The sequence below is a fragment of the Fundulus heteroclitus genome, chromosome 17, assembly GCF_011125445.2.
Source record: "Fundulus heteroclitus isolate FHET01 chromosome 17, MU-UCD_Fhet_4.1, whole genome shotgun sequence".
Classification (NCBI taxonomy): domain Eukaryota; kingdom Metazoa; phylum Chordata; class Actinopteri; order Cyprinodontiformes; family Fundulidae; genus Fundulus; species Fundulus heteroclitus.
Window position 1 is genome coordinate 12,066,975 of NC_046377.1, and position 23,252 is coordinate 12,090,226.

General features: G+C 40.0%; 1 protein-coding gene across 14 annotated transcripts in view; it reads left to right on the plus strand.

Moving 5' to 3' along the window:
* The window catches only part of wnk1b (WNK lysine deficient protein kinase 1b), a 104,421-nt gene extending 93,152 nt beyond the window's left edge, over positions 1-11,269 (plus strand). For 10 of the 14 annotated variants that reach the window (XM_036149341.1, XM_036149345.1, XM_036149348.1 and 7 more), the window contains 7 exons: positions 33-162; positions 1,834-2,031; positions 2,333-2,425; positions 6,715-6,756; positions 8,428-8,600; positions 9,345-9,407; positions 10,030-11,269. In XM_036149341.1, the coding sequence (XP_036005234.1) occupies positions 33-162; positions 1,834-2,031; positions 2,333-2,425; positions 6,715-6,756; positions 8,428-8,600; positions 9,345-9,407; positions 10,030-10,446 (1,116 nt within the window). In that variant the 3' untranslated portion in view covers positions 10,447-11,269. The remainder of the gene's footprint in view (positions 1-32; positions 163-1,833; positions 2,032-2,332; positions 2,426-6,714; positions 6,757-8,427; positions 8,601-9,344; positions 9,408-10,029) is intronic. The other 4 variants (XM_036149344.1, XM_036149346.1, XM_036149347.1 and 1 more) reach the window with 4 other exon arrangements.
* The last annotated feature ends 11,983 nt before the right edge of the window (positions 11,270-23,252 follow it).

Sequence of the window (23,252 nt, forward strand, 5' to 3'; positions counted from 1 at the left end):
TAACAACCAGTCTTCCCTGGGCTTGGGTGAAGGTTCCTCCAGCTGCTGTGATCCCGCCGCTCATCGCCCTGACTGGCAGGAGGCGGCGACCCACCAAAACTAAATCTTCAAAATCATCCAGAAGCAGCTCCACTCATGGCAGCAAGAGCCCTTTACAACCAGGTAGGCTTGTCTTTTTTTTTTGCATCTGTGTGACAGAGCTTCACATTGTGCCACTTATTTATGTAGAATCAGTATCATTCACCACACCTAGCAAAAGTTTTAATCGAAGCTTTTCATATTTTGTCATGAGACAATCACAGATTTCATGGCGTAAGCTTTGGATTTTAACACAAAGTAGAACCCAGTTGTGAAGTTCTAGCAAAATGATGCGTAGTGTTTCATTCTTTTACAAACAAAAAGCTGAAAATTTTGCATGCATTTGCATTCAGCCCCTTAAGTCGATACTTTGTTTTACTTACTAGCTTTACACATCTAGAGGCCGAAGTCTTCCTTGCAGGTAGACCCGATGAAGCACATCTGTGGACAGCAAGCTTTGCCACACACTCATTGTTCTAAGTCATGATTGCACTTTGATCTTAAGACATGTACTTGTAGCTCTCGCTGTATCATTTGTTTTTTCTTTGTCTGAAGTCTTTTTAAGACATATCTAACATGTCAGCTTCTATTATCACTCTGTATTTACATCAATCCATCTTCCTATCAGCTCTTACCAGCGTCCTTGGTCCTGCTAACAATGATGCTGCTAACACCATGTTTTGTCATAGGAATCGTGTGTTTACTGTTATATTCAGTGTAAATTTTCCCCCGTCTAACGAGTTTTGCATGTAGGCCAGACAACTCCACTTTCTTTTAACACGTTTTCCCTAAATGGCTTGTGGCAAATTGCAAAAAAGACTTGCTGTGACTTACTGACAGTAATGACTTTCTTCTTGCTCTTCCAAAAAGGTCAGTTTTGTAAAGTGCACAAATAACGGTGTTCTCGTCAAATCCTCCCACACAAGCTCCTCCAGACCCAGACCTGCTTTAAAACTTCCCAACAGCTTCATCCCTGACACGTCTTCTGTTTCTCTTTTGCTCTTTGTGACGCACTAACAGACCTGATGCTCGCTGCATTTTGCTAACGTACTGGAATCCATTTGCTCATTAGGTGACCCCTGGAGGCGGCTGGTTGCTCTGGATTTCATTTAGCTCATCGGTAATTCGGGGTTGAATACAAATGCACAATACACTTTTCAGATTTCCTTTTGTGAAATGTTCTGCTAAATGCAAATTTGTCTTTTTACTCAGAGTAGCTCTTATCAAATCCGGGTTCAGTCCTACGCACTGAAGTTGGTGCTTATAATGTAACACTGTGGAAATACAGTGTGTTATGATTACGTTTGCATAGATGTGTACATAGAACTGAAGTAAAGGTGTAGGTATATGCTGCTATAAGTTGCGTTGCCTTCATGCCTGCGTGTTTGTAGGAAAAGAGCCCACACGAGGTTCATGTGTTTACACCTGTGCCGTAACGTCACGATAAAAACCCATTTATAAACATTTACTCTGTTTTCACACCTTTTCTATGTCCATGCCTTCATGTGCACATATTTGTCGTGTGGTCATGTGTTCTCGTCACTCGTGCATGCGGCCATTGACTGAATCAGGCTCGAAGCCGGACCACCTCTGACTGCTTCTCCTGTCTGTTTCTCCCTGTGTTTCTGTCTCCGTGCGTGGGCGTGTCCGTCCTTGGGGCGACGCGTCTCTCCGTCTGTCGTCTCTGACGTGTCCTCGTCTGCTTTCTGCGTGTGTGTGTGTGTGCGTCGTGCCGATGCTTCCTGCGATCTCCAGACAGCACTTTATCCGCCCAGAGCGTCCCGGCCGTGTACCCCGGCCAGCTGCCTCCGTTAGCCCCCGGTGGGTTGGCCGACTCGGGCAGCGGCGCCGCGCTCCAGCCCCTCAAACAGTCTCCCTCCAGTGACAACCTGTGTTCAGCCTACACCAGCGAGGCGGCGCTGTCCGTGCCCAGCCTGTGCGCTCCGACCCCGGGTAAGCATGTCACCGAGAGCTGCGGGCGGGCGGCAGCAGACCTCTGCGCGTCATTCCCACCGGCGACTCTTTGCATGCAGACAAAAAAACAAGTGCTGCAAATCAAGGAGCTCGTCTATCCTTCTTGGTTTGTCTTTCTCTGAGTATAAACAGTGTGACAGCTTATTCACTCTAACATCCTCTCTTTATATTCTTCAACTCCTTTCCTCTGTCGTATTTTCCCCTTCTTTTCTCGTCTCTTGTCTCGCCTTCATCCCTGTTCCTGTCCTCTCTCTGCATCTTCCGTCATCCCTCTCTTCAGGCTGTGTAAAGTTCAGCTGGGGTTCGGAGCGTGTGGCCTTCAAGCCGGGCGGCAGGAGGACGCGCTTTCTGAGTACGCCCTGCTTGGCTCTTTGTGTGTAACGCTTTATTTCTTTGCTCTTCTCTTTTATCCTTACTTACCTTTCATTTTTAAAATATCTTTTCTTGTGTACCTGTCAAGTCACAGTCATCATTTCTTCCTGTTGGTTTTTGAACGTCTGCAGCCGATATTTCAAGCGTCAGACATAAATGCGGTCGGACGCGCCGAGATTAAAGGAAAACTTTTCTTTACAGTCGGGATACAAAGCTTTTCTGTCAGGTTTTACATCTAGGGTTGTTGGCTGTTGAAAGGAATAACTTAAAATATGTTGGTTGGTAGAAAGAAAATTAGAAATGAGAATTGTTGGGGCAGATTTACTTAGTTTTAGGAATGTAATCAGAATTTGATGTTTTTTTAGAATTTTATTTTTGACCATTGCCAGAATGAAGCATATAAGCCAGGTGTGGATGTTTTTACTGAGGAAAGGTGTTAGTTGGCTGATTGGAGAAGTGCTGCTGGATATTAGGTAAATATCTGATCTGTTATCTTGTTGATAAATGTGATGAAAGTAGTAGGGGCCATAAATCCACGTTGTTCACTCGCCTCTCTGCTCTTGTGATTCTTCCCATCCTCCCTGTCGCCGTTAGTATCCTGGACATTGTTCTCTCTGTCAGCTGGGATTATCTACTGCAGTGAGACTCCATCTATCAGCTTAAATATTTGGGTTACAAAGTGTGAATTCATGACTTTTTAAATATTCTAGCCAACAAATACTGGATTCCAAAGAGTTCCTATGCGGTCTGATAAAGTAAGCAAATGGATTTAGGGATTTTCCCTATCTTGATAAGTATGGAAAAACATGTCTCAGATTTTATACTCCTGTATCATTCTGTGTTTGTCCATCCATTAGTTTCACACATACATCTATACGTGCATAAATGCCTCTGTTCATCTGATGTAGGGCTGCACAATACATCGCAAATGTATCTTTATCGTAAAATCACAGATCGCGACGGTCATATCGCAAAGAACCGCCTGGAGTGCAATAAGTGTTAGCTAATTGACTTTCAACATCTGTCTAGGGGCTGCAGGTAAAAAATCAGCCCTCTGGCTAACCCTGGCATATTGACAAAAGTTATTAATATGCCTCTCTCCTGTAATAAATAAATTAAAGATAAATAAAAAAGTTAATTATTTAAGAACCCTGCATTCAGGTTTAGTGCCCCTCATATATTTGGTGATAATTGTTGTTTACTGCAGCATAAAAAGTTTGACAACTAAAGATGATGTGAAACTGCAGCTCACTTGCTTCACTGTGAAAACATCACAAGTTAGACAGAGGCAACCTTTTCATTAAAACCTTGTATTTAAGATGGAAATTATGAATGTTTTGAGGTTTTTTAGTAGCAGAATAGACTCTTCATTGTTTGGGGTCTATGTTTGCAATGATCCTACAGCAAAAAGACTGTAACACTTTAAGCTATACTTAAGTAAAAGTGCAACCTTTACTGATATTTCTGCGTATCACAACTTTTCCTAATATGGTGAAGCCCTGATCTGAAGCTTTATCATCTATCCAGCCATCCGTCCATTTTGTGCCCATCACCAACGTTGCAAGGATATTTCAAATACAGTGTACAACCTTTACTTGTAAGTTCTATGAGATGTTGAAATGTCTGCTGACCAATAAAAAAACAAGTTTGTCAGAAACTGGAATCAGTAAATCAGAGTTTTATCAAAACATTAGGCTTTAGAATCAGCCAAGAACACCGCAGTCATCTGCAGAGCAGTTAAAGTTTAGGTGCACCAGCTGAATATTAGCGAATACTAGCAATAAATCTTTTCAACACCAAAACTTTCTACCTGCCGAAATTAGAATAAACGGGAGAGCAAATACAGCTGTGACATGATGACTGAAAACTCAAAATCACTGTTACCCACTTCTTGTAACCATCTATTAATCAGTGACCACAATCAAACTCAGTCAATCAAAATGGTTTTGTTTAGCGTGGACAGCTGACAAATCAGTGCAAAACTGCCACCTTATAGGACTGGACTGTGAAACTGTGGATCATGAGTCAAAGGCCGTAAGGGGAGCATTATTAGCCCCTACAGCTCTAATAGATTTCTACCCACAGATCAGAACCCACGTAAGGTTTCAAAATACATTTTCACCTCTTAAATGTCCACATTTTGCCACTTTTGTAACTACTGTGATTGTTCTAAAGACAATAATTGGATCCTAGTTGTTTTAAAGGAACACAAATAATTGTGAGCTTTCTTCAGTTGCACCGTGAGATAAAGGTAACAAAGAGACAAGATGATATTAAATTAACCTATTGACTTGTTAATGTTCTTTAGTGGTCTGGAAATTAACCAGCAGAATGAGGTTCTGTGAATCAAAACCTAAGTAGCTAAGTTGTTAAATAGTTGCCAAAGTTGTGAAAGTCATCAGACTCCTTGCTGGTCTGGTAAATCTTTTTACAAAACCGTCTACAGGTGGCAGGAGTCAGTTGAGTTGAGTATTTCTGAGCAGCTGCTTTGTTGGAAAATAAAGAGAAGAGCAGCTGTTGCATCTGTTGACTGTGGGACTAAACAAAGTCATGCTCCGGCTATAAAGTCATCAGGCCACGAGCAGCCATGATCTGATTTCTGGGCCATTTGCAGCTTCAGTTTTCCCCACCATAGCAGGACACGGTGGAGCACTGACACGCTGCTCCTACACCTCATTGCCGTTGCTCGTTTATAATTAAACTTTCCAGTGTTTGGATTAATAGCATTTGGAGCTGTTGTCCAGCTTTTGAAATCTGTGATCAAGCAGGTTGTGACACGTATTTTAGATTTAGTCTGCAGCGTGTAGAGACTCTTAGGTGTCCCATCTGGACAAGGCGTGCTTCCACTTTTTACTCTTTTATGTCTATAAAAACAAACAGGAAGTTGTGACTTGGTGACTTGAGTTTGTCTCAGATTTTTTTTTTTTATTTCAATGGAAAATAGACTGTTTCTTTAAATAATTTGGCATTTCGTTAGTATTTTCTAGTTAGCAGTAGTTTTAATTTTTTAGTTGTTGCTTTATGAAAGGATTTTTCTGAATGCTTCTGAACCCTCTGCAGCTCAAAACCCCTCCCCCCTTCCTCCCTCATCATCCTCAACCCCCCTCCCCCCCTTAATCCCCCCCCCACCCCACATACCTTTATCCCATCACTACATCACCGGGGGGAGGAGACACAGACCTGGGTCTTAGTAACTTGATTTGGCTTTAAAAAAAAACTATATGAAATTCTTGACTGAAGTCATATGTGTATATACGTATTTATTGTTTACTGGAACTATCAGAGGAAACTGGAAATGATTCGGACCTCTTAGTAAAAAAAAAAAAAAAAAACTTTAAAAAAACGGTACAGGGCCTCATCACGGCGATTGAACTTTTACAAATTTATGGTGCTTCTGAAAACTTTTATTCAAGTAGGTGTTTACACAATAGACGGCACAATATAGTGCATATTGGTGAATGAGAAAGAAAATGGTATTCTTATATTTTCTTTACAGATAAAACTGAAAGAGTGGCTTGCATTTGTATTCAGCCCCCTTTACTCTGATGGCCCTAGATCCAGACCAAAGCTAACTTTTGGTACATGGTGTTGGCTGCATCATGGTGTGCAGGTTCTTTTTTTTTTTTTTTTTTAGCAGAGACGGGGGAAATGCAGAAAAGCTTTCCCACACCATTATACTGCCACCACCATGTTTGTAGGCAAATTATTGCATCAGTGGTAGGGGCATCAGTGAATGGGACAGAATACAAATGCCACTCTTTAGAACTTTCCTTTCACTTTATATTTTTGCCCTACTATATGCTCCTTTATCTTATTAAAATCCGTGTAAAATACATTCAAGATTCTGTCTGAAATACGAAATATTTGAAAAGTTTCGAGGGGTGTAAATACTCCTGCAAGGCCCTGTATGTTCAGGCATGGACCCAGTTCTGGTGAGCTGTAGAGAGGACTCAGAATCCCATGAGAATCTGTTGTTGTGTCACCCAAATGCATCTTAAAGCTACAGAGAACAGACTTTAGCACATAAATATTTAAAGTCTCTTACTGTGCAATATGCAGCTAAGCTATCGGGCATCTTTGTTTCATTCAGAGGTTGTTGCCGCACTTTCTGGGGTTTTAAGATGATTTACCGGTGACCCTGACACACCCCAATACTGTCTGTATCGTGTATATCAAGTGCTAACAATCATACTCAGATGCACTGTGTTTGATTGTCGGGTGATGTGGACGGGGTTTTAACTCTGACTCTCTCCCAATCCTCCAATTGTTGTCTCCTGGCCCCCCCTACAGGGAAGATGGTGAAAAAAGTCTGCCCCTGCAACCAGCTCTGTAGTAACTATCTCTCTTTTTGGTCTTTCCTCCCTCCATCCATCCCCCCTTCTTGCTTGCTCTTGCCCTGTGTAAAATCAAATTTGACTGTTGGCCAGATTTGGGATCAGATCAGTTCAGTTACTTCAGTTTTTGTCTCGTCTTTTTTTTTTGTTGCGATGACTTTAGAGGATCCGATTTGACCTTGAGTTTTAATAGCTGAATTGATCCTTCGCCACAGATTCAAGCTGACGCTGCATGCCCCTGCAGGCCTTTCCCCGAAAACCTCTGCCTCCTCTCCCTCATCATGGCGTGTAACCTGGACTCCATTAACCAGAATCCCCTGCTGCTGCAGCCATACGTGACTCAGCGTCTCCTCATTCTTGTTTTCCCCCATTTTGTTTTGTGTGAATTGACAGTTTTAGTTGTTAGACCAGCAGTATGGTTCTCTTGCCTTGGGTCCCTGCGTACGTTTCTTGTTTTTGAACAAACAGGCCGTGCAGAGATGTCTCCCTTTTGCTCCTTCTGTCAGCATGGCTCAGACTTCACTCTGTCTCTAAAGCTTGTTTTACTTTGTCTGGATTTGTTAAGCTTTTCTGTGAACAGAAGAGCAATCTGTATATCCCTCAGTAAAATTAGGGGACATTTTTATTCATTCTTATAGACGTGCAGGAAGTCCACTTGCAGTGCATGCTGTATTGATGGTGAATTTGACACTACAGGTCTGGGGAAAGTGTATTTTCTGCTCCACTAGAGCTTGGGGGCCACCTAAAGGTTAATAAAGGGAATTACAGCCTAAGGATAAGATTTACATAATACCCGTTAGAGTTAATGATGGTAATTTGGGACTTTTAAAGGTGCATTTGAATGTTCAGACCGTTTTATAAAATCTTCAGTAAATGGTTTAAACTAAAACTGGATGCACAAGCTTGAATTTAGTTAAATTTCCAACACAAGATCTCAGTTATACACACATCCCTCAGTTAAATGACTTAATTTCTGGCATATTTAAGCAGTTTTATCCATCCTTCAGTTCCATTTGTCCGTTTTACAACAAGATAGAAATATTCTTTACTGTCTCACAGTGGGGAGACATTCAGGGGTACCTGCAGCAATGAGCCCATTCATCTACATGTTATGTACAGTTATTAGTTATTAAAAAGGCTTACTGAAGATTTTAAGGAAGCATTTAAAAGCATTAGTATGAGTGTTTTTAAAAAAAACTGCAAAACAAATGTTTTTAGTGCATCTTTAAAAGCTTTAACTTACTATGATGTTGATCTCTGTAATCTCTATAATAAGTGGACTGGTTGGTTCCCCAGCTGCACGATAAAGGATGGATGTAAAAATAGTCAGCGGATTCAATCAGGTAGGAGCCGAACCAGATTGAGGCACTGTCCTGGGTGCATATATGGGACATATGGTAGATCTGGACTGAACTACTGTCAGTATTTGCCATTATTCCTTATGTCGGTAAAAGTATTTTTTTAATTTAAATGCTGGTCCTAAAAAAAAAATAAGTGTCATCCGTTCATGTTCTTCATCCTTATTTTCCATCGGAGCTAAACGACTGTATATGCTGACTCGCTCTAAAATCCGGCTCTGCATTCATACTCATCCAGAGGACCTAATTTCCTTCTTTCTGTCCAGCGTCTCACTCTCTCTTTCTCTCCCGCTGTGTGTCTCCCCCTGCAGGGACTAACAGCACTAACGCAGTGAGCGGTTCAGAGGGCTTGTGTCAAAGCCAGGGCGGCTCACAGTGTCTGGCACCCAACCTGTCAGCACCTCACCAGAGGAAAGGAACCTTCACTGATGACCTCCATAAACTGGTGGACAACTGGGCCAGGGACGCCATGAACCTCTCACAGGTTGGCAGTGGCGATCGTTTAATCCTCCCTTGTTTAAAATCCAAAATGACAGCTCTAAACTGGCCTCTAAGAGGTGAATATTTCTGTAGTTCTTACTGAGATCTTAATCTTTATTATCTTAAATAGTAAAAAGTGCTCTTTTCTTTCTTAATAGTTTTCTTAAAGGAAGTGGGGGTAGGGTAAAAATGTAGGGGCTCACCAAGTTATTCAAGATTCATGTCTGCAGCATGGTCACTAGCTTCTCAGTTGGTTTTATTCCAGTACGATAAAATGGGACTCAGAAAAATCACGATTCAGGTTTGAAGAATTTAATCATCAGAGGTGATAAAGTTCAGAGGGGAATCTAAATTTGCAAAGCAAAGTGCCGACATAAACTTCTTCGGATTTAGATAAGGCTGTGAGACTCATTGTGGCTCATAGGATGTAAAGCTGATATATTTAATCTTTATATAGGCAGTTAAGCACTTTATTGTACACAGAAAATATATGGAGACAGACAAGACAATCTGTAAGTCGAAACATTGGTGGCATATTTTGACTTCTCCTACTTAAAAACGGACATATTCTCTGAAAAATTGGTTATTTATTATTTCATCACAACGATGCTCATTTAAATACTAAATAGTTTTATGTTGAAGAACCTAACCTAAACAAAAGCTCGACCACTATAGTGAAAAATAATGTGCGTTCACAGTATTAAGGCTGTTAATGATATAAATTGAAGGTTGCATTTTATCTTTTTAGGGTAAAAGGGGTGCCAAGCAGCAGCAGCAGCAGCAGGCCCCAGCACAGGGACAAAGTTATGAGGTTTGTTTAAAAACACACCCTAACACATCATTCAGGATATAGCTTAACCTAGACAGGGCAAAATCTAAAAATGTTTTTATTTGTTGCTTCCAAACCTATTCCTGGCTCATGTGAGTCCATTAATTAACATAAAGATACAAAAACGTGAATAGGCGTTGCGCTTAGATGAATATAAACTCAATGGATATTTCTGGATCCTGAAACTTTTAATCGATTTTCTTGCAGAACCTCAAAGACGTACGAAGACATGATGCTGTGCATATCTGGTGCTTGTTTGCTTTGCTGGCTAGATTTTAAAATGCGTTTTTTAATATTTTAGATTAAAAATAAACTCGAGCTGGTTTCAGTGATAACTGGTGAGCACAAACAAATGTTATTGTTATCCGTCATATTTGTCACATTTTGTAAAATTAGAATAATAATATTTAATGTATTTTAAAGTGGTTCAATGACCAGCTATTGCTGTGTGTTGTTTAAAATCGAAATAATATATATTAAAGGTTGTGGTTAAAGTGGGATGAAACATGAGGAAACGTTCGCAATTTAAAAAAAAAAATGCATTTTCAAGGCACTGTGAAGGATGAGGATGTTTCTTGATCAACGCTGCTGTCGCCCCCTGCAGGTTACCCAGTCCGCCAGTCTGAGCAGGAAGTACTCGGCTCCCGGCCAGCTTTGTCCCAGCAGCATTGGAGGGTCCACCCACCTCCCTGCAAACCCCACCAGTGCTACCTCTTTGGCTTCCAGGAAAGGCTCCCTCTGCCACCCTCCTGCCTCCTCTGCTCTGCCCCAACTCCAGCCGCCCCAGTTTATCCACTATGCCCCCAGTGCCGCCTACGCCGCGCAGTGGTGCGGTCCCGCTCACAGCATGTCCAACACACAGCAAGCACCAACGCAGCCTCTCTTGGTCAGCACCTCTCAGCCACTGGGGCCCTATCCCCCTCCGCAGGGCCAGCTACCAGGACAGGGGCCCTTCCTGCTCGCTGCCACCCTGCAGAAGTCAGTGAGCAGCCCAGGGGGGCCCAACTTGAGGACCACGTAGGGGTTGGCGCCAGGGCCGGTTCTACTGACAGACAGCCCAGCTGGACGGGTGGAAGGTGGCTTGTTTCGCAGCTATTGGAAAAGGAGATGCACTGGAGCGGAGAAAGACAAAAGCGAAAAATATCATCCGTGTGTGTGAGTGAGACGCCCTCCCTGCTTCGGGGGCCGTGACAGACAGCCAAACGATCAAACGTAAAGGAAAAGGAAATGCGGGCTGTGTTTAGTGCATCACAATAAATAAGAATATCTAAGTTCATTTATTGACGTATTTTAAGTCTAAAAGTAAAACACTAACATTATATAGATTCGTTACAATCGGAGTGAGATATTTTGAGTATTTATCTGTAAGGATCGTGGCTTATAGCTGATGAATACCAAGTTGCACACACACACACACACACACACACACGGTAGAGTTTTTCCTCCAGATGCCCTTTCCTGAAGCAACCGGGATTCGATCCCATGTTCTGTGTATCAAAGACGTGGATTTAGCCCGCTACTTTTCAGTCTTACTGTAGACAGATAAAAACAATGAATTTTATTTCAGAAAAGTAGAGCTTCAGCCTTATTAGATCTTAATATCAGAAGTAACTACTGTTTTCCTTCCACTCAACTTCCCATTGGTCAAGTCAGTAAAATTCAATATTTCTGAGAAACAGAATTTTGCGTTTTCATCAGCTATAAGCCAGAATTGTTGCTATTGACAGAAACAAAGGCGTGACGTATATCCCTCTGTGTAAGGAATCTATATAACACATTAGTGTCACATTTTGAATTGAATTCTTAAAGTGAATAAACTCTTTTTTTAGAGTGGTACTCTTTAATTTGACTTTTTCTTTTAAAAAGAAACGGTGAATCCAAAAAAAAAAAAAAGGGGGGTTATAAATTCTGTCGTTTGCATACAAAAACATGTTTATCTTTAATAAGCACAAAAAAAGATCTCCGAACACATGCATATCAAGAAGTTGTAGCTCAGCGCCCTGCGGGATTGTCCTGTTTTTTTTTTCCCCTCTTTCTGATCCGTTCCTGAACAAGATGGGGAGAAACGGGCTGATGAAGAGGACTTGCTGCGTTCACACTGCAGGTCTTGATGCTCAATTCCGATTTTTTTTCCGTGAAATCGGATTTTTTTGCGTGGTCGTTCACATTTCCAAATATATGCGACTTGTATGTGATCTACTGTGTGAACTGAATGCGTTCAACCTAAGTGTCCCGCATGCAACACTCGAGGACGCGATGACGTCACACGTAGCAAGCGTCCTCAGTGTTTGCGGAAGTAAACATGGATTATAATGCTGGCGCGCATTTTGCGATCATTAATTTATTTTCTAACCGGAGCTTTCCCTTCATTGACTGCTCTCCTCATTTTTGTCCGCTATGGGTGTCGTCATTCTTCCCGCTTCTGCATAGCAGGACGCAGAATAGTGTAGCCTGGGTCGCATTTGAAAAAATCTGATTTGTGTTGTTCAGACTGTCATGAAAAGATCAGATCCAGGTCGCATATGGGTAAAAAAATCTGAACTGGGTCACTTCAGGCTGCAGTGTGAACGTAGCCTAAGTGCGTTTGAAGCGGGTTCTCATCGGGCCTCATCTGCTCACCGCCTGGGCCAAACCGCTGCCTCTGCACTCCGGATGCCTCCTCGCCGTCACGTCGTCCTCCTCTCACCTTTCCGTGTCGCCATGTGAAGCAATAACAGCAGTAACCTTTCAGAGGGGGAACAACGACAACAAAAAAAAAGAGCTCGAAATGAGAAAACTAGTGGCCTTGTTATCAGAATAATATCAGTCCTTGAACAGTTTGTGTCTATATTATTTTTTTTTCTCTGAATGTCTGCTTATGATGATTCCATTTTGGTGTTTATTTTGGTTTTGTTGGGTTTGTTTTGCTCGCTGCCGCAACACACACACACACACACACACGTTCACATACACACACCTAAATGCACATACATGCACACAGACGAGGCGTGGCAGCAGTTTAACCGACTTAGACTCACGGATATTATGCCTCATTTCTGACTAGGCTGGTTTCAACGTTTGGGTTGAAATGATCGCAAATGTAAATTACTATATTAATGTTATTCTATTTAAGAAGAGACAAATACAGAAAAAAAAAAAAGCGTGTTCTGTCAACGGACCTGTTATATGTGCACATCGCTGTACGATGTGGAGACACTGTGATTATTCTTGTTTATTCTTAGCAAAAATGTTGTTGGACACCATTAGTTTTTAGGGTGACGCGTCACAAAGAGCATTCAGAAAGCAACTCGGGAGTTGCTTCCTTTTTGTTTTTTTTAGTCCGATGGCTTTTCATCAAAATGTGAAAAAGAAAATTAAGAAATAAAAACTACGCATGTGCCGGTAATTTAAAAGATAAACGTGGTTTTTTTTCCCCCGATCGCTTTAAAACCACCAAAAATCTTTCATCGCGTCGTTCCCACAGTTTCTTGTTCTGAGATGCCAGAGAAAGTCGCCGAGTCAGCCAAGCGTTCTCTGTCCCTCTCCCACAGTTTGCTGCACACTGCTTGTCAGCTGGCTGAAAAAAAAGGCTAATTCAGTTGTTCCACACTTTCTAGAATGATTCGCTGTATTTCTGGTCCCCAGGACCATGGGCAGTCAAATCTTAGAGATAACATTTTAAATATAATCAATATTACTTTCATTTAGCAGCACAAGGAGTAAAACATGATGACGTTCTGATTATGACGGTTATATAATAAAACGGCCCAATTTATTGTAAGCAAGTAAATGTGTCATAGCTACGTGTGGGAGAGGAGCAACAATTTGTTACTCTACGCTTTAAGCAAAGTCTAGCATTTTCTTAGAAATGCTGTCATTCTGGCTCTTTCTCTAGCATATCTCATTAAAAGGACTTTAAATCACGCAGAAGTTGTTTTGCAAACCTTATGGTACTTAAAACCTTGAAACTGATGGCTGACCCATGCCTAGTGAAAATATTTCTTTTTTTTTCTTTTTTTTAAAAGCATCCCGTCATCCATTTTAAAGTTTATACACTGCTCAAAAAAAACTCTTTAAAAACACATCTGATCTCAATTGGTTTAATATTTAAAAATGATGTAATTGGTCAGGCAAAACTTAAATTATGTACAAATTCAGGCATTTTAACGACTAACAAAAGAAATTACGAACCATAGCAATTACAAAGCAAGAAATTCAGGCAAAAAAAAAAAAACCTTTTCTACACGATATCTTTGAACATGAAACTTATGAAACCAAGCAGTTAATGTATGCAGTAAGTTAAGACAAGTGCAACGCATTTCCAATAACAATACCTATACCATTAAAACAACAAAGCTTCAGAACAAACAAGAAGTTTCACCTTAATATAAACTGGAGATGTGTGTCTCTCTGGGGCATTTTTGTTCTTTATTCACTAAAGTTACTCACAGTAGATGGTGTAGCCATAAATTTTACTCAAGTAAAAGTAGTGATATTTCATAATAGTTGCTCAAGTAAAAGTAAGAGGTACAGTGCAGTGAAACTACTCCTAGAAGTACATTTTGTTCAAAATGTTACTCATTTTGAATGGGTGACGTGTTGGGGACTAACTGAGGCCACATCAGATGATGAAAGTGATCAACCTACAGACAGCTTAGTCAGAAGTCATTGAAAAAGTTGAACAGAAAAACTGATGCAGCAGGTTAGTCCAGTTTGCAGCAACTCCAAATGGCCCTCAGTAGTTATAGGGTTGGCAAGTGAAACCCTCAGCTTCACCCTATTCCTTTTTTTGGTAAATTATCGGTTTGTAGAACACTTTCATGTTGTTTCCTTTTCTGTAATGTTGTAAATTTAACCAAAATAAGTTAAAGTGAATAAAGTAGTTTGTTTGGCCCCTGCGTCAGTAGTGACCCAAATGCAAAACTACTGAAAACAGTTCCTTTGGTGCCCCTTTAGTGCACTTCTTGTTAATATTATAAACAGCTGACACCGATTAACAACCCCTTCTACTGCCGGCCTGACCAGATCAATATTCAAGACGTTTAACTGACCTGATGTATGTTTTTTTTGAGCAGTGTATTAAAAAAAAGACCGAATGCCTTATCAATAACTTCTCTGTTCAGCATCGTCACTTGTTGAATTGACAGTGGAAACTGACCTCGTTCCTGCATTTGAACGGCAGGATAGCCGATGTTTAGATAATAAAATAAAGCTAGCTATTTTTATTTTTCTTAATTCAGTACTTGTATATCAGACACTTTAAACACACCCTCCTGTTCCCTTTCCACCCTGGTATTGTTGGATGAATGTGAATGTATAAACCAATGGTGTCCATTTTGATGTACTTGAAAAGAAAAACTGTTTTGTCTTTTTGTTTTCACTATATTTCCCTCCAAATCTTAGAGCCTCTGGTTAAAACCGGGGGAAACTTGTAGTGCCTTGCATCCTTCCTGTTGCTTGCCGGTTGGGTTGAAGGTGGCAGAATGTGTGTGGATTTTATTGAAGCTGATGGCTGGATGTATTTTTGAAGGTGTGCTGGTGGTTAATGATGAGTGTTCAAACCAGGAGCTGTTAAAGGTTAGAAAAGGCAACCGTTAATCGTCAGTGTTGTTGTTGTTTTTTTTCTTGCCGTGTGTCTTTTCATTTTTAAGGAGGGGAGTTGTTAAAGATTGTATCTGAAGCTTGGACCACTCTGTACTCTGCGAGTGCAGCATACTGCTTTCTTAAACTAAACGGTTCGACTTAAGGTTGATTGGCATCAAAAAAGCTAAGTTTGAGACATAAATTTTCACCCGAATACTTTGTATTAGTGAGCGGCTAAGTGGTTCTCCAAAACCAAGTGAATGGAAGCAGCTGGAAGTCTCACTTTCCTACACATAACCAGCCTGTGTTTCAGCAGCGGGGGTTTAGCCGCACTACATTGAAGTAGATGTGTAAACAATATTTGTAAGTAATTTTGGAACAAATCTTCAGTCCAATTTAAGGTTGAATAAAATCCTCCAAAAATATTTTAAGGCATACATAATTTCAACAGAGTATTTCGTATTCAGTTATTAAGGGTGCAGTGGTTGTGTGAAACGTAGCGGTAGTGAATAGAAGCAGCTAAAAGTCTCACTTTCTGTAGTAAGGGTTTACCCGCACTACATTAATGTAGTTTTCAAAATGTAATTTACAAATAAGGACTTAGTCCAGTTTTAGGTTGATTAAAAAATCAAATCCATTTATCAGAAACACGGTTAATGCTTTGGTGTTTTACTGCTTACTGTAAGTTTGTGGAATATTTTAAGAACTTGAGGCTTAGTGTTTTTTTCACCCTAGATTGGTTTGTTTTGCATTTTGTTTCACTAAATAATACATTTCCCTTAAATACAATTTTTTTTTTTAAAAAGTCATCAATTATGAATTTTGCTCACTGGTAAGCATAAAGTTAGAAGTAAAGCCTTTAAAAGTCGGCCACTGAGTTCTTATCCCAATAACATATAAACGTAGTTAAAGCTGCACAAGTGGGAATCCAGCAGATTTTACTCCAGAAATCCAAGCACGGCACAGTTGGTGTAAGCACACTGGTGACTTTGATGGTGGTGTTGCCGGTGAATGTGTTACAAATGGGTGTAGCTCCAAAGCCCTTTTCTTCAAACATTTCAAATATATCTTGAACAAGCAAGGTTCGTATTCTGATACTTTCTTCTACAAACAGTTTTTCCTATGAATTTCTTAAGTTAAAGCTGTGAATGCTCCCTGAGCCAGATTCCTTTAGATCTGTGGATGAGTTGTCCTCCAGACCTGTAATAATACCACTGTGCAATGACATTTGTGCATTTTTAAGGTGACCTTAAAGATAAAAAAAAAAAAAAAAGAAAACGGATTTAGCACCATTTAATCACTGGAGCTGCTTTAGTTGCCATGGGAAAGTATTACAAACTATTTCCACATTTAACATTTGCTTTCCATTAACATAAGTACATACTGTGCAATGCTGTAATGTTAAAGTGACCCCATGTCATTAAGTTTTAAAAGTAGGGCTAAAAAGCACTGCAGCTTTAATACGGCCTCAGCAACTTTGCTTCGGGGGAAGTCTTCTAGCTGTGCTGAAGGACTCTTACTAAGAAAGACTTATTTTCAAGGTTTTGGTTACGTCTTAGTTCATTAGAGTCAAATTACAACCTTGTATTAATTTTACTCTATAAAGCACTTATAAGGATTTTCATCTTCACACAAATACAAGCACACCTTGTCAAACAAATGGTTTCATTTTCCCGTTTCTTTTTAGAGAGTTTGTTGATCATAGCAGTAGTTTTTTCTTGTTACTTAAACATTCTTTTTCCAACATGCTCATTAGGGTCTATCTCTCTAACGCTCTCCTTTTATCATTCTTTTCAAGTCTCCCTTGTTTTATGTGCTGTTTTAAAGCATGTTTGTCTTTTTCCGCACTGTGTTCAACGGCGTACAGGAGTGGTTGATAAAACAGAAAAATGACCCACAAAGAGGCATCAGCCACTTTGAGCGGTATGTTTTGCACTTAGTATAGAGTGTTCAAGCTTCCAATTTAAAAAAAGAAAAAGAAAAAAAGAAAATTTGCGCTTTGTGCTACAACACAATGAAATTTGTTACTTTATTTGTAAAAACCTAAATAAAGTTGTTTAAATGAATGGAAGCGATGCTTTGTTCCATGATTGTGTGCTATAGTTATTTTGGATTTGGTTTCAAACGGATCAATCAAATGGCTGAACTCTCAGCGCTCAGTGAATCAGCTCTGCAGAGGCCTGGTAATTCATTAAATTCAGGTGAGTTGGAGGAAAAGTTGCTTCTAAAAGTTGCAGGAAAGCGGCTCTCCAGGACTAGACTGGGCCACGCCTGATCAACTTTATATTTAGAAAGTAAAATGAACATTAACCATAAATCATTTTATTGACAATGTGTGAATGCACAGCTGGAATGAGCCATGGTCTTACAGGTGAGTTTATTTGTATTAATTTAAAGGCACAATGTGCAATTTTTCTTTTAAGTTGCATTCAGTTGGATAATGATGGTGGAAGAAGTTAACCAAGAGAATAGTTGCCTTAGAGTCCTTAGAGTACTTTTTTACCACAATGGTCAATGCCCATTTGAAACATAAATTGTAATGGATAATAAACTTTTTTTAATAATAATTAAACCTTTTTGTAATATTCATGAAGGCATGCATTATCCTCCAGCACTCTTTCTCAGATGCCAGCAATTATCAAAACACTTGATCATCTGGATGCACAATTCTAACGCGTAGTTCATATTAATTAAATGCGACTGCCATCTGTCTGAACGGTTCAAGTCCCCAAAGAGACCCGCTCTACTATGTGGAGAAATCTGTTCAACTTTAGTACTTCATAAACATTTTTTTGCCCCTTTAACTGGCAGAAATGGCCGTCTATAGTCCTATTGGCACTGTTTCAGTATTTCTTTTACTCCCCACATGGCTTTGCTGCTTCACTTCACCTTATAACCCGCCGCGGTTTCCGTCACAATCTGCATCCTGTTGTATCCAGACCATAAAATAGCTTCTTGCCTCAGATGTAATCAGGAAACTGCTCGTTGTGAGGTGTGAATCTGTGCTTATTATCTGTCGCCATGGATACGGTGGGAATAGCTCGGCCTGCCAAACGAGAGGCCCGGGGAAGGAAAGGAGGAAGGAAAACGAGAATCGCTGCAACATAAAAACAATAAAAATCTATCGCGCGGTTTTCCTGCAACGATATGAAAACTGAACTGCAAAGAAAAACAATCCGTACACGGACTGGGAGTTTTAACTATGTTTTTGTCCTATACTATAGACTTTAAACTTTAGAACACGATGCATGATAACACTTTTATTAGAGTACAATAGGGTCAGTAGATCCCTATAAAACATTTTATTTCTATTTAGCCTTCACAAGTGTTAATATTACAACATTTGATCCATGCAAGTCAAGTGATTGTGCCAAATATTAGTGCAACACCGTTTCACCCATGAAGCAAATTATGTTTCCAAAGGGCAATCCCTTCAGTAATATGTATAAAATACATGAAATTTACTGGGTAAGGTGTGAGTAGATTCATTGTAAAACAATTTGGCCTGAGAGGATGTTATCAGCCCTCAACCTGCCAGAAACAACACGGGCCTGTGCTTTTCAGGAGTGAAAATAAAAAAATCAGCTGGTGAGTTCCAGCTTTGGCCTAATCCAGATAGTTTATAATGTTCCTCAGCAGCCATTAAAGTCCATTTTTAGTTTTAATGTAAAAAATAAATTAGAATCAACAAAGCCAGTAATGGGAACCCGGGGGCTGGCACTGAAATGGGGTGGGTTTTATTTTTAACTTCCAGAACAATTTTAATGCCTGGAATAAAGGAAAATCTGTCTCAGATTTCTGGACATTTTACATCTGGTAACCAACTGCATTAAACAAAACAAGTAGTTGTAGTTCAGTCAACTCCTATCAGGTTTGTTTAGATGTTTTGAGCTTTTTTCCAGGAACTTTCAAAGCTTATGCCAACGATAATCAGGCTGAATTCTGTCTATTGGGAGTTTTATTCAGAAAGTCAGCCTCTATTTGCCTCTGTTCCTTTAAATCTGCACCTTTGTTTCCTAAAACGTGTGAGCTGGCCTTTATCCACAGGTTATCAGGGGCCACTGAATGGTGGGAAGCATTAAAGTGATGTGACATGTTTTCATCTTTCCAGATAATAAACATCTTCATTTATTAAACACCGGTGAGATAGGCTGACACCAATCTGCGCCTTCTAATTAAATGAGGGATATCATTTGGCTGCACTCCGTGGTGTGGTGGATAGAGCAGGCGCCCCATGCACAGAGGCCAGACCTAGGGGAGCCTGTCTGGATTTGATTCTTGGCCTGGCCCACAGAATGATGCTGCCACTACCTTACATCCCTGCAGGTATGGAGTGCACAATGTGATGTGCAGCTGCGGTTTTCCACAACCAGCTCAGCTGCCTTTAAATGAAACATTTAACTTCATGACCACAAATGGAACATGACGAAAGCTGACCTGAACGCACCTGAAGCAAAACTCCTGTCGTAACCCACAAGGAGGGTACAGACAGGTTAGTGTTGATATTTAGAGTTTATGGATGCAGATTGAAGCCTTTATGTTCTCTTAAAATCATTCCAAGCGAATAAATGGAGGTGAGGGTGACAGCTCATGCAAAGATTTAGGGAAACTGTTTTGATGCCAATTTTAAATGAACGCCACAGATGCCTAAATGGAGCCGCAGCTCGTCTGCAGACCATATGTCTGCAAATAAATCAGGCATTTCTGGGAAAGGTTGGTGTCTTTCCATGTATACACATTTGTACCTTCTTAGCAAGAATTCTTGGCAAGATTTTCTAAAGATAACAACGGGTGCTCCAAAATAAATAAAAAAGAAAAACAGTGCAGAAATAAAATCTGTGAAGTAGTTTGTTACTTTCTCATCCTAAAGCTGACGGGATTTACTGCTGTAAGGAAGCATGTGGGAAGAGTGAAATGCAGAGACTTAATGTTGTCCTGAAAACACACGTGAAACTGGTGTGCTTTGTGGTTTTAAACCAGAGTTACATTTGAACCTCGCTAAAAACAACTTTATGGCATCCAGCAACACCGGAATGATGGTCACCACCCAGGAAAAGGACTGATTGAAGGAAATGAGGCAAAAATAGAGATAAAACCAGATATTAAGATGCTCTGTATAAAAAGAAATTGTCGGACATTAAATCACCTTAAACTTTTCATGTTTCTGGTTAGTTAGGATTGCCAAAGTAGTTTGCTAAATGTAAATAAAAATAATAACTGGTTTAATTTATGTGTTGTTTTAGAGAAATATGTACTACATTTTTCAAAAGGTGACATTTACATATTAAGATTATTTTAAATAGCCTAAATAATGATGACACGGGTTTGTAAGTTTCTAGTGGGTTGATTCACAATATTTGAGTTAATTGGAGGCAGAACTGTAGATATGTTTGATAGTTAACACCTCAAGCATACCATGTCCTTGTATAATATCAAAGTCAATCAATCAAAGTTTATTTATATTGCACTTTTCAACAATCCACATGGTGCACAGTGCTTAACAAGTTCATATAAAAACAAGAAGATGTCGAGACAAAATAGATAAAATATAAAAATGTATGAGCAAGAAAATAACAGGATATTGTGTTAAAAAGGCATCGGGAAGAGAACTGTGGAGGTCCACAAGTCCGGATCATGAGTGGATACAATTTCCAGATCCATAAAACCATGGAAATATACAATAATCATGACATTGTGAAAGGAGACTACTTCTTTGGTGGAAAACGCGGAAATCAACCCCACAACCAAAAGCTGAAGATCTTGGGAGGATATTGTCATTTCCTAGAGGTAAACAAGTCTTGTACTGATGTAGGCTGACAGGCCACTCAGCGAGGAAGAAGCCCCCACTCCAAAAGGTGCGTAAACGCCATAAAACGGTTTGCAAATGCACTCAGGGACAAAGACAGAGCCAGGCCCATTTGTGTACACCATGTATTTACATAAAAAAAGGAATTTAGACTCTTCGAGCATGCACAGTTTAGGCTTTCAAAGTTTTTGACACATAGAGGCCCTATACACTTAAGATGTTTATAGCCGTGTATGAAAATGTACCCATTTGTGGCACTTTTGGAACCCCATATTTATGGACATGTAGGAACTTGTAGGAAATTGGTGGGACTTTTGGGACTTGATCAAGAACAAACAATGTTTTGTCAAAGTCTTAATAGAATAGAAATGTGGATGAACACTGTATTCCAGAGATTGAGCTTTTCTGAATGGATGATGGCCCTCTGGTTAGTGGGAAACTTTATGATGCACCTGTTTCCGCACAAGGAGGTTAGACGATGAGAGAGCAAAGGTTCGTCTACTTTCGCAACTTACAGATATGCAAGACTTAATCGTCTTTCTTGGTATATAAAGGAGTTTATGAATCAGGTTTGCCTCATTTTAACCCATTTGAACTGACTCATAGTTTATATTCATGCGGCAATGCTTGAAACTTTAAAGACGTTCAGAGTCCTACATAAGTTTGACTTCAAAGTGAGCAATAAAACTGTGCAAAGAGCAATAAACCATATCAGAAAAAGACGAGGAGTTTCTTTTTTATACCAGCTGTAGTTAATAAATAATCATCAGTGTCAATCAGCTGTTCTTTCACCAGTCAGGGTTAAGGTTTTAACAGCAGTTGACGTTCTCCAAGCAGTTTGTCATAGCAATGATGTTTTTGCCAGAGGTTGGTCCTGCACTTTGATGTGAGGGAAAAAAAAATTTCCAAACACAAATCCAGTTTAGGTGGTGAGGGGGAAAATGTCCCAAAGCTAAAACTGCATGAGAAACCACCCAGACCCATTTACTTCAGGGCTTAGAGCTCAACGGTGGTTGAACATGTCTACTTTTTCTGTCTAAACATGGAGTGATGACCAGTCGCTGCCGTTTATGTCGCTGTAATGGGCAAACGGCGTTTTCCAGGTTATATATCTGCGTACGTGAGGTTTTAAATGAACCAAAGGAACATTGAAGCACTGTGTCCTTGGCCAGTCAACTTTACTGCTATAAACAGGTTCCTTATTGCATTCATAAGGGTGGGGAGGGATGCGTTCAGCCTGCTGGTGTGGGAAACATTATCGGTAGCCGAAGAACAGAGCTGCTGGAAACACGTTTCGCCTCTGCAGACGCAGTTTGCAGAGGCGACGTGGCACAGTGAGCAGGAGCTCTGTGGTTAATGCGTTGATCAAAACATTAGATACTGAGGCTGCTGAAAGACCCAGAACACTAAAGCCATGCAAGATGTCGCCATTCAAACATTGGTGTATCATCCTGGATTTTTTTTTTTTTTGTTTTTTTCATTTTTAGAATCCTGTAGCTTCTGTGCAACATGTTTGTACTTCTGTTCACATGCATTCAAGTGGATACAATGAAAGCTGCTCGCTGGCCTCTGCTTCTGAACTAAAGGAAACCAGAATCTGGGTCAGTATTTCTGTTGCTGAGGAGAAAGTTAAATATAACCTGAACCACAAAAGTTAGACGCATTTCATTAATGTTTGAGCAACATTACACTCCCCCTTCCTCCCCCCCAAATGTTTCAGAGGAAAACCGCCTGAAGGAAGGGTGTGGCGATTAGGTCGGACCAGGCCAAGTATCAAAGCAAGGTGAATTGTGCCTTTTAAGATCGTAGTTTTGGATTTTCAGGCGTGATTGAATAATTGTCCTGCTATAGCTGCTATAGGTTAAGTTATTTTAATGAGTCAATTTATCAAATCTGGCTATTATTTATTTATTTTTTTAGAAGTACAATGCTGTAATTCTCCACAAGCATTTCATGAGAACCATCATGCATGGTGCTGGATTATTTTAAGGACAAAATATTTAGGCTTGTTTTGTTTACAATATATACAATTCACAAAAATATCTATTAAATAATTACTTTACAACATTTTAGAACTGCAATGTTTTCTTGAGCAAGATAAGTTTCTTTTGCAGCAATTTTGGGAGAGGGAAATATTTATACATGTATGGAAATCCAAACACTTTAGCACAAACACGTTAAATCAGCTGTCCACGGATGTTGGACGTTTAGAATGTGGGCTTGCCTTTTAGTTTTCCCACTTCCATGTGCATATACATAAACACACACTAATGATGACTGTACAAACTGGGCTGTAACAGTTTATGTGTTTTAATTCGATTAGAATGTATTTATGGGGGAAACAACCTGCAGCTTGTTATATATCCTATAAAACAGAAAGAGGGTGGACTTTATTTGTACTATACGAACCCGTCTCCATCTCATCCACTGAGGCGAAACCTCAGGAGCGCACGCTCACC